This window comes from Colius striatus, chromosome 22 (assembly GCF_028858725.1).
Source record: "Colius striatus isolate bColStr4 chromosome 22, bColStr4.1.hap1, whole genome shotgun sequence".
NCBI classification, from domain to species: domain Eukaryota; kingdom Metazoa; phylum Chordata; class Aves; order Coliiformes; family Coliidae; genus Colius; species Colius striatus.
Window position 1 is genome coordinate 7,698,916 of NC_084780.1, and position 13,939 is coordinate 7,712,854.

A 13,939-nucleotide genomic window follows, 5' to 3' on the forward strand; every position below is an offset into this window, starting at 1 on the left:
AAGAGCTGGCTCCAGATCCGCAGGCAGCTCTGGGCTGCGTTTCCCCTCCGGCGCGACGCGGAGCCGGGGTGTCCGGGGTTCACTCCTCGCTGACACCGACCCCCCCTCAGCCCCCCGAGAGCCTCAGCTGCCCCGCGGGGAGGTGAGTCGGTGCCGGGGGGGGCTGGGATGGGGCGATGGGAGGATGAATGGAGGGATGGGAGGATGGAGGGGAGGGATGCGGGGATGGAGGAGCGTGGTTGGGAGGGAAGGCAGCGGCGGGGGGCTGCGGGGTTGGGCGCGGGTGGGGGGTGGTTGTGAGGGGAGGGGGGGTCCCTGGGCCCTCGGCGGGGCGGCGCCGGCTCCCGTAACCCCGCCGCTGCTTCCCAGCCCTATAAAAGCCCCGGGCGGCGGCGGCTCCTTCCCCGCCGAGCCCCGGAGCAGCTCTCGCCGGCTCCCCGGAGCTGGGAGGCAACAGCCGGGGGCGCAACAGGATCCCCCTCCCCCGGCCCGGCCACGCGGGATCGGGTCCCCCTGGCACCGCAGCCCCCCCGGGGAGGGCAGGGCCCGGCTGGGGGGGGGGATCGGGAGCGGAGGGGGTCATCCAGTCCCCCCCCTTCGCCCAGCCCGGCCCGGGGGGAGCGCGGAGCCGGCGGAGCGGGAGGGGCGGGCGGCGGGTCCCCCCCCGCGCCGGGCGCTGCAGGTACCGGGGAGGGAGGGGAGGACGGAACACGCGCAGCCCGGCGGGGCTCAGGGCTCGTCCCCCGCCTCGCCCGCCCGCCCCGGCCTTAGCGGCAGCATCCTCATCCCTCTCCTCCTCCTCATCCCCAGCCGAGCCCGCATCCCCGGAGCCGGGGCCACCGGACCCTCTCCCGTGTCCGCCCCGCTCCCCCAGCGCTGCCCGCGGCCCCATCCCGCCCGCACTTGTTGCTGCCCGGCGGAGCGGGGCCGGCTCCCGCTTTTAGGGCGGTTTTATTTAGAGGGGTGGTTTTGGAGGGGGTGGAGGTTGCAGCCTTCCCCTGGCGTCCCCGGCAGCCGGCGGTGTCCGGCTCGGCTCCAGCCTGCTCCCCCCGAGGCCAGAGCCAAGCCTGAGCACCCCCCGTCCTTTTCCCCTCCCCAGTCCCGTCCGTGTGCCCCGCTGCCGTCTCCGCCGCCCCGCAGCTCCTCGCCGGGAGGAAGGCTGCGCCTCTCGTGCATCCCCCAGCCACCGAAATCTATGATCAGCTCCGTGTGTGTCTCCTCCTACCGCGGACGCAAGTCTGGGAACAAACCACCCTCTAAAACATGCCTGAAGGAAGAGATGGGCAAAGGGGAAGAGTCGGACAAGATCACCATCAACGTCGGCGGCACCCGACACGAGACCTACAAGAGCACGCTGCGGACTCTGCCGGGCACCCGCCTGGCCTGGCTGGCCGACCCCGACGCGCAGAGCAACTTCGACTTCGACGGCAAAAGCAACGAGTTCTTCTTCGACCGTCACCCCGGCATCTTCTCCTACGTGCTCAACTATTACCGCACCGGGAAGCTGCACTGCCCCGCCGACATCTGCGGGCCCCTGTTCGAGGAGGAGCTCACCTACTGGGGCATCGACGAGACGGACGTGGAGCCCTGCTGCTGGATGACCTACCGGCAGCACCGCGACGCCGAGGAAGCCCTGGATATCTTTGAGAGCCCCGAGCCCGGCGGAGGGGCCGGCGGAGAGGAGCTGGAAGAGGAAGGGGGCAGGGAGATGGCCCTTCAGCGCCTGGGCGTGGATGAGCGGCCGCCGGGGGCTGCGGGGGCTGCCGGAGCGGGCGGCTGCTGTCGGAACTGGCAGCCCAGGATGTGGGCGCTCTTTGAGGATCCCTACTCGTCCAAGGCAGCGAGGGTAAGCTCCTGAGACGGGCCGGGGGGAGCTGGGATGGGGCCGTGCTGGGGTTGGGTCTTGGCCTCCCCGTCCCTGGGGGTGAGGTGGACTCCCGTGGGCGCTCTCGTAGCCGTCCTCCTCCTACCGTGGGGCACAGTGGCCGTCTCCCGTCCTATTCCCATGGGACAGTGTCTGCTGTCTCCTCTCCCAACGCATCACATCGAGGAGAGCTGGGCTGAAACTGGGGACAAGCCCATTCCCTGCCCCCTTTGCACCCACGAGCGCTACCTGGACACCTCCTGGGCACAAGGAGACGTGAGGTGTTGTCAGGGAGAGTCCTTGGCGGGGCTGAGCCCTGGCAGAGTTTCGGGGTGCTCTGGGACAGGGGTGTTTCAGGGATGCTTGGCTTCCTCCCACTGGCTTGTGAGACCAACCTCACGTTGAATGGCCCAGGGGTGCAGTGGGGAGCCCCAGGTCAGGTCCTGAAGCACATGGGAATCCTCATGGTTGTCCTCAAGGAGCTTGTTGCTTCCTCTCCAACAGCAGCAGCAGCCCCAAAGGACACCCCGTGTCTCTGCAGCAGCCCCCCACTCTGCTCCCCTGTGCCCCGTGGTACCCTCAGCCCCAGCCTCCCGCCCCCAGCCGCTGCCCACACGCAGCAGACGGTGCCCAGCAGCACGTGCCAGCGCAGCTCTCAGCTGCAGTAAACACCCCCCTCCCCCCCCCAGGCCCCTGCAGCCACACATGTCCCTGGGGACCTGCTACACCACGTACACACAGACACACACACGAGTCCCTCTGTGCACAAACATCCCCGTTCCACGACCCTCCATGGCCACACAGACAATCCCTGCCCACAGCCACCAACGTGCCCAGGATGTGTTCCCCACAGCCAGGTGGATCCTTGGGCTCTCAGTCCAGCTCAGACACTATTCCATGCATGTACCTCCTCTCTCAGCTACTCTTAGATCATCCCCAAAGCTCTGCCCACTGACCCCCAGACACCATCCCATCCCATCCCATCCCATCCCATCCCATCCCATCCCATCCCATCCCTGTGTGTGTGTGTGTGTGTGTGTGTGTCCTCCTCATCACACCCAGCCCATAGGTCTGCCACACACTAACAGGCAATTTGGGCTCTAAATGAATTCTGGATGCATTTGGAGGTGTAAAGAAACCCCATCAAGGGTAAGAAACACTGCAGGCACTTCACACCCACCAGCAGAGCCAGGGGCAGGGGGCTCACTTTGGCAAGGAGCTGTTTTTGCAGTCAACATAAGAGCAACACACACACACACACACACATGCAAAGGCTTGTTTGGGCTGCAAGAGCTCCTCTTCTTTTGACAGGGTGCCTGATCCTTTGCCCATCTCTCTCAGATGCTCTGAGTGGTGCAGAGCTCCAAATAAGAAAAGCAAAACAGAACAAAAAACCCCAAACACAATAATTCAGGGGGAAGAATCATCTTCCAGAGCTTTCTCCATCACTTAAAGCCTGGCTTAAACTTCACACCTAACTTTGGGAGGGCTGATGCTCTTTGCTGGACCCACTGGGGTTTGGCCTTTAGGACACTTTTCACAACTGTTTCCCTGAGAGGGGTGTCAGCCCCTGTGCCAGGCTGCCCCAGCCCTGGAGCTATTGCAGACACACACAGGTTAATCTCACAGGCACAGAATTAGTTCAGTTGGAAAAGCCCTTGAAGCTCATCAAGTCCCAGCCCTGCCCTCACCCTGCCCAGCCCAGCACTGACCCACAGCCCTCAGCACCTCACCCCACGGCTTTGGGGTCCCTGCAGGGCTGGGCACTCCCCCAGCTCCCTGGGCAGCCTGGCACAGGGGCTCACACCCCTCTCAGGGAAGAAGTTCTTCCTAAAAGAGATGCTGAGGGCCATGGGTTAGTGATGGGCTTGGCAGTGTGAGGGGAGGGGTTGGACTCGAGGATCTTAAAGGGCTTTTCCAACTGCAGTGGTCCTGTGACACCTCTGAAGGATGCTCTGGGCAGGCTCAGGGCTGCCAGCGAGGTACCACTGGTGTCCAGGGCCAGGTTTTCCTCCAGAGTGACTCAGGCTGTCTCTGCTGCTGATTCACTCCAGCCCAGGAGCTGGGCTGTCTCCTGGAGCAGGCTGGCAGCACGGCTGCCTGCTCAACGCTGCTGCCAGCGGGGTGCACAGCAAAAGGCCGCATCCTGCTCAGTGCAGGCGGGGTGGGTCGGCAGCAAAGGGTGCTGTAGCGGGATCTGCTCTCAGGAAGCCAAACCTGCTGTGCTTTTGTGCTGGAGGAAGGTAGAAGAAGAGCTTTAAGCTTAAAGGCTTTTTCCTTTTTTGGGGAAGGGGCTCTTGGAAACAGCTGCTGTGGGTGCTGGACTCATCCTGAGCTCCCCCTTGGCAGGGAGGAGGCCTGGGCAGGGTTGATGTGGAGACAACAAAGTGTTTGACACAGCCTGTGATTTCCACCACGTGCTGCTGGCCCTTCCTCGCTCCACCTGAGGCAAAGAGGCAGCATGCTGCAGGGAGGAGGTGGCATGGAGGGGACAAAGGTCTCACAGGACAGGCAGAGGGGAGAAATGTTGTCATCTGGGTGTCATCAGGTCCAGGCATGAGCAGGGTGCTGAGCTCTGCCTGCTCCTCTCATCCCCATTCTACCCTCTCAATCCTGGGACCGTTTGTTGGGTGCATCATCTGCTGCTGACCCTCATGGAGCAGAAAGGGGGCAAAAGGACATCTCTGGTCCATTCAGAGCCAAACCTCACAACTGTGAATGCTGCAGACACCCCATCTGGGGAGGGCTGGGATGGATGGGAGAGAAAGTTCTTTGACTTAGTCCTCTCAAAGTTCCCAGAGGAGGTTTACTCCAAACCCAGGCTGTTGCAGATCTCCCTCCATCCCCATCACTGTCATCTCTGGCACATCTCCAGCCCCAGCTGGAGCTCAGCACACCTTCCCCTGTACCTGCCTTGGCACTGGGATGGATGGCTGAGGTTTGCTGTCAACTCATGGCACAGGAGCAGGGAACCTTCTGTGTTCTCCGTCCTTGCTCCTGGGGAGGTGGGTGACAGCAGCATCACTCCTGGGCTGCTTTGAGCCCGTTGCACTTGTTTTTATCCAGTGAGGACCTCTGCCATCCCTGCTGTTACTGTTTACTAGCAAGGATTAGAAGAGATGTGCCAAAGGCAGCAGCGTGCCTGAGGCTGCCCCAGAGCTGTTGCCAGGGGATGAGGCGTCGTCCCCCCTCAGCTAACGGCCCCGTGGAACTTCTGCTTTCCCCAGGTAGTTGCTTTTGCCTCGCTCTTCTTCATCCTGGTCTCCATCACAACCTTCTGCCTGGAGACACACGAGGCCTTCAACATCGACGTCAACGTGACGGAGACGCTCGTGGTCGGCAACACCACGACCGTGCTGCTGACGCGCAAGGTGGAGACGGAGCCCATCCTCACCTACATCGAGGGCGTCTGCGTCCTCTGGTTCACCCTCGAGTTCCTGGTTCGCATCATCTGCTGCCCAGACAAGCTTCTCTTCGTTAAAAACCTGCTCAACATCATTGACTTCGTGGCCATCCTACCCTTCTACCTGGAGGTGGGGCTCAGTGGCCTGTCTTCCAAAGCCGCCCGGGACGTGCTGGGTTTCCTGCGGGTGGTTCGTTTCGTCCGGATCCTCCGGATCTTCAAGCTGACGCGGCACTTTGTGGGTCTGCGGGTGTTGGGTCACACCCTCCGGGCCAGCACCAACGAATTCCTGCTCCTCATCATCTTCCTCGCCCTGGGGGTCTTGATTTTCGCCACCATGATCTATTACGCCGAGCGGATCGGAGCCAAGACGTCCGACCCCCGTGGGAGCGACCACACTCACTTTAAGAACATCCCCATCGGGTTCTGGTGGGCTGTGGTCACCATGACGACCCTGGGCTACGGTGACATGTACCCCAAGACCTGGTCAGGCATGGTGGTGGGGGCTCTGTGTGCGCTGGCCGGGGTGCTCACCATCGCCATGCCCGTGCCCGTCATCGTCAATAACTTTGGGATGTATTATTCCTTGGCCATGGCCAAGCAGAAGCTGCCAAAGAAGAAGAAAAAGCATATACCCCGTCCAGCCCCCCTGGACTCCCCAACCTACTGCAAATCCGAGGAGAACTCCCCCAGGAACAGCACCCAGAGTGACACTTGCCCCTTGGCGGTAGAGGAGGGGGCGGCTGAGAGGAAACGGTCAGGTGAGATCCCCAAAGGTGGGCTGGAGGGAGGGAGAAGCCTCCAGGAGCCCCCAAGGCCACCTTTTTGGTCCCCTGTGTCTCAGAGTCCCAGGAGGACACGGTTCCCAGCTCTTGGGTTGGTGAGAACTTGGTGCAGAAGGGGCTGGGGCCCTTGGGTGCTGTGTTGGTGGGTCAGGATGCTGCAGATCGAGTCACCATGGGGTGGTTCAAGCTGTCCCTTCCTAGCCCACCTCTCCCTCACACTGATAGAGCTAAGACCCTTTGCCCAGTTCCCATCTTAGCCTGGTAATGCCCTTGGGCTTGCTCCCTCTCACCATAAATCAGAACAAGCTTCACCAAGAATGGATAAATCCATGGATGTTCCCTGGGGCTTGACCTCATCTCAAGGTCATGGGATTCTGTCAATGCTGCTCCAAAACCTGCACTTGGGCAGGAGCAAAATCAGCCCCTGTACGTTTTCGTTCGGTCTCTGAGCTGAGGTTTGGGGTTTGGCCACTCTGTCCTTCAGGTCGGGAGAAGACACAGCCCTGGCTGTGGGCAGCATCACTTGGGCTGAGCTTGGAGGACTAGGGGAGCCCTGCTGGGGATTTGTTGCTGGCCACAGGGGCTGCTTTGCCCTTTTCCTCTTGGTTTGTTGCCAGTACACCTCCAGAGCCGATGAGCTGGTGGCGTGGGAAGAGGAGGGGCCACAGTGGGGTTGTGTCCTGCACTGCTGTGGCATCACTGAGCTCAGCCCTGAGCAGCCACACATCTGGCCACGTGTGGTTAACAGTGAGGGCCCTTCACACTGGGAGCTCCAAATGACCCAGCTATAGATGTTCTTCTTGATAAATCTCCCTTTTCCACGTCCCTGCACATCCCACCTGCCCCAGGAGCCCTGGCAGTGGGGAGCAGTGAGAAGCAGGTCAGCCCCAGCCCTTCAGCTCAGCACCAACCCAGGGGCTGAGGCTCGGGCCAGACCTCAGCTGGCAGAGCATCCTCTCAGCTAACGAACCAGAGTCAGATGCCACAGATCAGCACCTCCCCACTAACCTGAGCAGCCTGGAGCTCAGCAGTGTGGATTTTGGAGAGCTGATTGCCACCAATTAGGTGGGGTGAGCCTCAAAGCCCAGGGGTGTTTTTAGCCTGCTAAACCCTGCTTGGCTTCAGGTGGGGTGGATAATCCTCAGCAGGAGGAAGAGCTGCTTGGGATTGAAGTTTGGCACGGTCCTGCTCCCCTGGTCCCTCTCTATGAGTATGTCCAGGCTGGGGTCAGTACCTGAGCTTGCAGGTGTTGCTCTGGGCCATCTGCAACCTGGTGAATGATCTACACAAACCCTCCTTGTAGCCCCCCAAGCACCTCATCCCGGGGGTCTGTTGACTGCTGACGGGTCTGTGCCACCTTCTTTCAGACTCTAAGCAGAACGGTGAGGCCAACGTGGTGCTGCCAGAGGAGGAGCAGCCTCTGTCTCCAGCTGATGGGGAGAAACGGCCCATCAGGCGCTCCAGCACCAGGGACAAGAGCAAGAAATCCTCCACGTGCTTCCTGCTGGCCACGGGGGACTTCTCCTGCGCTGCAGACGGAGGCATCCAGCAAGGTACGGCTGCTGCTGGGGGTGTGAGCTGGCCAGGGGCTGGGGAGGGCTGGGGAGATGGGCAGTGAGGTGGAGGCTCGTGGCATCCATTTGGGACCGTGGTTCAGCTCCATCTGCCTGCCTGGCTCTTGCTCTCTGCTCCCCAAACCCACTTGTTTTCCTGCCTCTCCATCTGTTCATCCCTCCGCCACGTCTCTCCCTGCTAGCTCTGTCCTTTTTGTTTTCTCCTCTCCTGATTGCCACCAGGAGGGGTTTGTGACCCCACACTTGGAGACAAGCCTGTCCCTCTGCTCCCAGCCCTCCAGCTTCTCCTCTTCCTCCAGCTCTTCTCCCTAGGCTTCAGATCACTCGTCTCAGGGAGGCGTGAGGGGCACATCTCTCCTGGGGATGTGGTGAGGTTGTGACTGAAGGTGGTCAGAAGGTTTCCAGGAGTGGGAAAAACCGCAACCTCCCCAGGCTTCTCCTTTGCTCTCCCCCTCTGATGTCTTTGGGTGGGTTTGAGCGTGGGGAGCTGTGATATGTCAAGTGCCAGGAAGGCTGTGTCCTCTGGGTGAGCAAAGGGAGCTTTGCTGTGTCCTCTGGGTGAGCAAAGGGAGCTTTGCTGTCCCCTCTGGGTGAGCAAAGGGAGCTTTGCTGTCCCCTCTGGGTGAGCAAGGGGAGCTTTGCTGTGTCCTCTGGGTGAGCAAAGGGAGCTTTGCTGTCCCCTCTGGGTGAGCAAAGGGAGCTTTGCCAAGTGTTGAGGTTTTCTGTGGGAAACTGTGGGTGAGATGAGTTGGGAAAACACAAAACTCTTCTTCCCATGACAAAGCAAGAGTCATCTTCAGCCTGGTCCCTTCACACCAACCTGCAGCCCTCCCTGCTGCAGCAGTGAGCTTGCCCTGTGCCCCACTGCTTGGGACTGGATGGACTTGGGACACAGGGAGGTGTTTGGAGGCAGTTACATTTCATAGGAGCAAAGGACTCTCTTTGGCATTCCTGCTCAACCTTGTCCCTCAGAAAGAGGTGAAAGATGACAAGCTTTGCTCATTGTGGGGCAGGAGGGTACCACACAGATATCTGCTTGAAATACCTCATGTTTTTCTCCTGGAAGTGCCCCTTTCTGTGGAGCTGGTCTCAGTTTTTAATGCCTGCTTAATGCACAGAGCTGAGGGAGCTCTAGTCCTGCTCCAGACTCAGGGGGATGCTGAACCAGAAGGGATAAAGGGGAGGGATGACAGACAGTGCTGGTCTTCATCCTTACAAGACACTCAGGTATCTCTTCAGCTGAAGCATTTGAGCTTGGTCCCACCCAGGAGAACCAGAGTAGGTGTAAGAGCTGAGGATCCAGTGCTGCTTTCACTGGGCTCCTAAAGCACATTACTTGGCTGCAGAGGACCAGGAGGGTTTTTTTCCCCCTGTGTGGTGACAGCAACAGCTATTCCAAAGGGCACTTTGGTGGTTTTTCTTGGCTTGTTCTGGTGTCTCTCCTGCAAATGGACATGTCAGAGGGCTTTTTACAATCAGAGACAGATGTATATGTGGGTCAGCTCCACCTTGCTGAGATGCTCTTGCCCCTGGAGAAAGGTGGATGAGGTGTCCAGAGGAGCTTGAGTGATGAGTGAGACCTTTTGGGAAGAGGGAAGCTCGTTATGGACTGGTGGGAGATCAGGGCTGTGTCTCCTCTGGTGAAATGCTCCAGTGTGTTCAGGGTTAGTGGTGCCCAGAGATGATCTGAGGGGCAAAGCAGCCCCTGGACCTGTTGGGAAAGCTGTTGGGAGCCACAGAGGTGTCTCTTCCCTCAGTCCTGATTTATCTCCTGCTGAGCCTGTTTGTTCTGGTACTGGGATGTTGGCAGCTCTGCAAATTGAGATGAGCTTGGTTCAGAGCCCGACTTGCTGATGGCCATCTGTCAGATCCTGGGACAGGTACTGGTGTCTGTACAATCTGTGGAAATCAGGAGATGGAGCTGGTTCAGGAATGTGCTGCAGATCTCAGCATCTTGGTTTGAGCCTGAATCCAGTGGTTGGTCTTACTGGGGTAGCTCAAAGAGCAGAGCTGCCCCTGACCTGGGCTTTGGAGAAGGCAGAGCTGGGTGGCACTGGGTTGCCATGTGGCCTGTGTTTCTTGTCTCTATTGATGCATCCCGTGGTGTGACCTTGCTCCTGTGCTGCTGGGGACAGCTTCAGACCCTTTGTCTCCCTTCAGTATATCCCCAACACGTGGTCTGCTGGGGCCCAGCACATTGGCATGAGTCTGTCTTGGCATATGAGCCCCTGTCCTTTGTGTGGATGGAGGGGTATCACAGAACCCCAGGATGGTGGGGTTGGAAGGGCCCTGCAGAGCTCATCCAGCCCAAGCCCCTGCTACAGCAGGGTCCCTTCATCAGTGCCAGGGCAGAGCCCCCCGGGGTTACACACTGCCCCATGGCTCTGTTTATAAGATGCTTCTATGTGGCTCCTTGGCAACAAAAGCATTTACAAAGCAGGTCCAGTGACCTCAGTGAGCACCTCTGAGAGTTGCTGGGATACCAGCTCCCTTAAGGAACAGGACTGGTGGCAGTTAGCACAGCACAACCCTCCAGAGCTTTGCAGCTTGACTTTGTGGTGGCAGCTGGCCCTGAGCTTGGTGGAAAACCACAATGGTCTTGAGGGATGGAGTCACAATCCCAGGTGCTCCCACAAGGCTGGCTTGGGAATAAACTGATGGAGAAAATGAAGTGATGGGCTCAGGGCAGAGCCCTCAGAGTCCCATTGCAGAGGGGCCCTGGGACAACCAAGCATCTTTACAAAGTGCTGCCCCAAACTGTGATGCTTGAGACTTAATCCAAACTGGCTGTGTGATGTTGGCCCTGTTCCTGCCCCTGTTTCCATCCTCTGAGCAAGGGGGCAAAGAACATCCCTATAAACTGCCCAGCCACATCAGCAGGTCCTTGCATGGCCAAGGTGGCTTCCAGCAAGCCCTGACCCCTAAACACCTCTCTGCCAAAGGGATGTTGTTTGGGTGCTGGATCCACCAGCACCTCCGAGCCCTCAGGAACAGGTTGCAGCTCGGCACGATTGCTTCCCACTCACACGGCTCAGGGTGGCAGGGAAGTGCCTGAGCTCTCCAAAGAGCCTCAGGAAAAGAGCCAGGTTTGCTGAGGGGTTGAAGCCAAAGCAGGTTGTTTGGGGGGAGCAGAGGATCTTTGCATCAGCTGCTGGAGGCGGGAAACATCCCCAGCTTGGGCTGGGGCTCTCCCCCAGCTCGGGGCTGCGCTCGCTTCCCTCCTGGCTGCCTGGGTGGATTCCTGCCAGAAAGTAAATAAGGAAATTGCTCTTCTCTTTGGGGCCTGATTCTGCTCTGGCTTCCATGGCAGAGAAGCTTTGCTGAAGTCAGCAACAGGTTTAGGCAGGCAGCCCTCTGTCCCCTGGAGCTGGCTGTGCTCAGGGGAGCTGAGTTCTGGGAAGGGGTTGAAGGCTCCTGTGCCCCTCTGATGGCTGAGGCAGTTGGGAAGTGATTAGCAAAAAATGTATAAGGAGGGAATGAAGCTGAGATTTCAGGAGGTAGAGCTCTGCAGCCTTTCCCAGCCAATGCTGCTTCCTCAGCATCCTCCTCGGGGCGATGCCGCAGCCGCTCCGGTCTGAGCATTAATCGCTGACCCAAGCCCAGAGCTGGGCCAGCACCCACCTCCCTGCCCCTTGGCAGCAAAGCAGAACCCCAAAAGATGCCTTTAACTCCCCAGGGGAGCCGTGGGGAGGGCTCCTGAGCTTGGCACTGCCCTAGGGAGGGCTCATCCATCACTGTTTCTGTGCTGTCGGGGAGCCGCCTCGCTCTGCTCCCGCTGCTCCGGTGCTGCAGGGGCAGAGGCAGGGAGTGTGGCATCCACAGGGCACTTGGCTTTGTCAGGGCCAGGCCCATCCTTCCTTGTCTCTGTTTTGCCAGCAGAGCTGTCCCTGCAAGGTGCAGTGGTGCAGAGAGCAGACCTTGGGGCTCGTCTTTGATCAGAGTGGCTGGTTTGGACCTGAAACAATCCCATTTTCAGTGCAAGTGCTGAGCTGCTTTCCAGAAGGAAAGGTGCCTTCTGACCTGCAGGAGCATTTGTTCTGGCTGTTGCTTTTCAGTACAGGCTGGAGTCGTCTGTGGCTCTCTGGGAACACTTCACGCTCCCCCTGTACTTAAAGCAACAGAAACATTTGCTCTTTAGTACAGCTCTACCTGCTCCTTTCCATGCAGAAAGGTGTCAGCAGCAGCTTGCTGCTACACACAGCTTCAGAACCAGAGCCAGGGGAATAAGTGCTTCCAAATCCCATGTTTATTTGAGTTCTGCTGCTTTTCCCCTGTTTGCTTCAGCCCACGAAACACCCCGACTCATCCCCCATCAGAGCGACTCGGGGAGCAAATCCCCCAGCACCCTGGGCCAGTTCGGTCTCTGGGCATCAGTGAACTCGGATCCTGGCTTGCTTGCCTGCACGAGGGAGCCGAGGGGAAGGAAGGGAGGGAAGATCTGCACAAGCTTGGTTTCCCCTCCAAAAGCCCTCCCTGAGTTTCGTGAGGGGGGCTGAATCGGGGTGTGGGGCCGGGGCGACGCTCACTCTGGTCCTCTCTGCTTTCCCAGCCTTGGGAAGGAGGCTGCTGGGCTCTAACCTGTCCCTTTTCTTCACCAAGGCTATGGAAAATCCCGAAGCCTAAGCAGCATAGCTGGTGTGGCAGGATCCACGGTGGGCTTGGCTCCCCTCACGTCCTGCTGCAGCTCTCCCTGTCCTCTGCAGCAGCCCTGCTCCCCCGTCCCCTCCATCCTCTAACCCGCCGCCCGGATCCCGCTTTGTGCTGTCGTGTCGCTCTGTCCCCACCTTCCCAGCCCCTGTCCCTGCCCTGCCGCTGTCTCTGTGCCCAGAGGAGACCCAGCTGGGACGTCTCCAGCCCCCAGAAGCGGGTTCAGCTGCCCTGCAGCCGGCTGCTGCCGCCGCGCTGCCTCCGCTGGGGCTCCGGGACCTGTGACGTCTCCGTTCAACTTGTGTCGTGTCCATGTGCTTTGGACAGCCCCTGCAGTAGGTGTTTGGGTTGGGTTTCTGCTTTTCTTTTCTTCCCCTTGAAACCTTCTTCATGCTCAAATAAAAGGGGGCCAACCCATGTGATTCCCTGTGGTGTGGAGCCCTCCTTCCCGTGGGCTGCTTGCACTTGGGCTGAAGGGTGCTGGAGGTGCAGGGAGTGTGTGTTGACTCACGGGACGATGCAGCACTGTGCTGGAAGTGCCTGAGCTCGGATCATTTTAGGTCTTTTTTAAAAGCAGCCTCAAGTTTCTGGAGGCAACAGATGAATAAACCTCTGTTCCCTGCCCAGCAGCAGTTCCCCTCTTGTTTTGTGCCTCCTTCTGTCTAAACCACACTCGGTCCCTCCCTGCTTGTGTCAGCTTCTCCATCCAACCTGCCCCAGCCGTGTGAGCAGAGCAGCCAGAGCTGAGGGGAAGCAGGAAAGAGGGGAAGAAAACAGCTTGGGTGCCAGGAGCTGGATCCTGGAGCTGAGCACCACATAGACCTGATGCTGGGAGCTGGAACTTCTCCAGCTTTGGGGAGAAATGAAGATGAGCCTCATCTATCCTCTACCCAAGATGTCCCATAGTGGTTTCCAACCCCTGTGCTGTGGTGATGTTTCAGTCCTCACTGGCAGCTCCTGAGTTTGCCATGAGTAGCTGCACTCCCTGGAGCTCTGTCATTAAAGTGTATCCCCACATCAAACAACTGAGGTGACCTGTCAGGTTTGTGAATCTCCCAAAAGCCCTGTGAGCTGGGAGAAGGTGTGAGTGTGGACACACTGAACTGGCCCTTTCCTAGGAGCAGATTCCTCTTGAAGCAGGAGGAGCTGGAATATCCCCAGGCAAGAAGGGAGGTCACCCTCTGTGATTTCAGTGGTCTCTGAATCATAAGTGATCCAACCAAGGTCACATGCTGACTTTGGGGGATGAGGCAGGCATGAAAAGAGCAGCTCTGCTGCTCTGTCCCTTGTAGAAGCAGCAGCTCAAGAGACTCAGACTTTGGGGTTTGGGTGTTTTGAAAGTGGGGGATGAACCCTGGAGCAGATGCAGCCACAGGTCCTCAGAGATGCCATCCCCAGAGATCCCATCCCCTCTCCCTGCTGTGCTCCCACAGCAGCTCATCCCCACACCAGCTCTGGTTTCCCAGCGTGGAGAAGAACCCTTGGTGGACCTTCCCTCCCCACCAAAAAAGAATCTCTCCCCCCACCCAGAGCAACAAGGGTTGAGTCTGGGAGCTGACACCAAGCTGGTACAATGCAATTTTTAGCAGTGGTGTTATGCAAGGCGGGAGGAGGGATGAGTAATGTGCCAAAAGCTCCTCTCAAACAATCCAGCCCCAACGGGAGC

At 59.0% G+C, this 13,939-nt stretch overlaps 1 protein-coding gene across 4 annotated transcripts; it reads left to right on the forward strand.

Annotated features, from left to right (window-relative positions):
• Positions 1-1,180: 1,180 nt before the first annotated feature.
• Positions 1,181-12,362, forward strand: KCNC4 (potassium voltage-gated channel subfamily C member 4). 4 transcript variants are annotated; one of them, XM_062013616.1, is made up of 5 exons: positions 1,196-1,846; positions 5,092-6,043; positions 6,545-6,561; positions 7,464-7,605; positions 12,226-12,362. In XM_062013616.1, exons 1-5 carry the CDS (start codon positions 1,196-1,198, stop codon positions 12,360-12,362), a joined length of 1,899 nt encoding a protein of 632 aa, XP_061869600.1. The 4 variants fall into 4 exon arrangements, with proteins under 4 accessions (XP_061869599.1, XP_061869600.1, XP_061869601.1 ...); XM_062013615.1 differs by lacking the exon at positions 6,545-6,561 and having other exon boundaries at positions 1,181-1,846; positions 5,092-6,028; positions 7,420-7,605; XM_062013617.1 differs by lacking the exon at positions 6,545-6,561 and having other exon boundaries at positions 5,092-6,028; positions 7,483-7,605.
• The last annotated feature ends 1,577 nt before the right edge of the window (positions 12,363-13,939 follow it).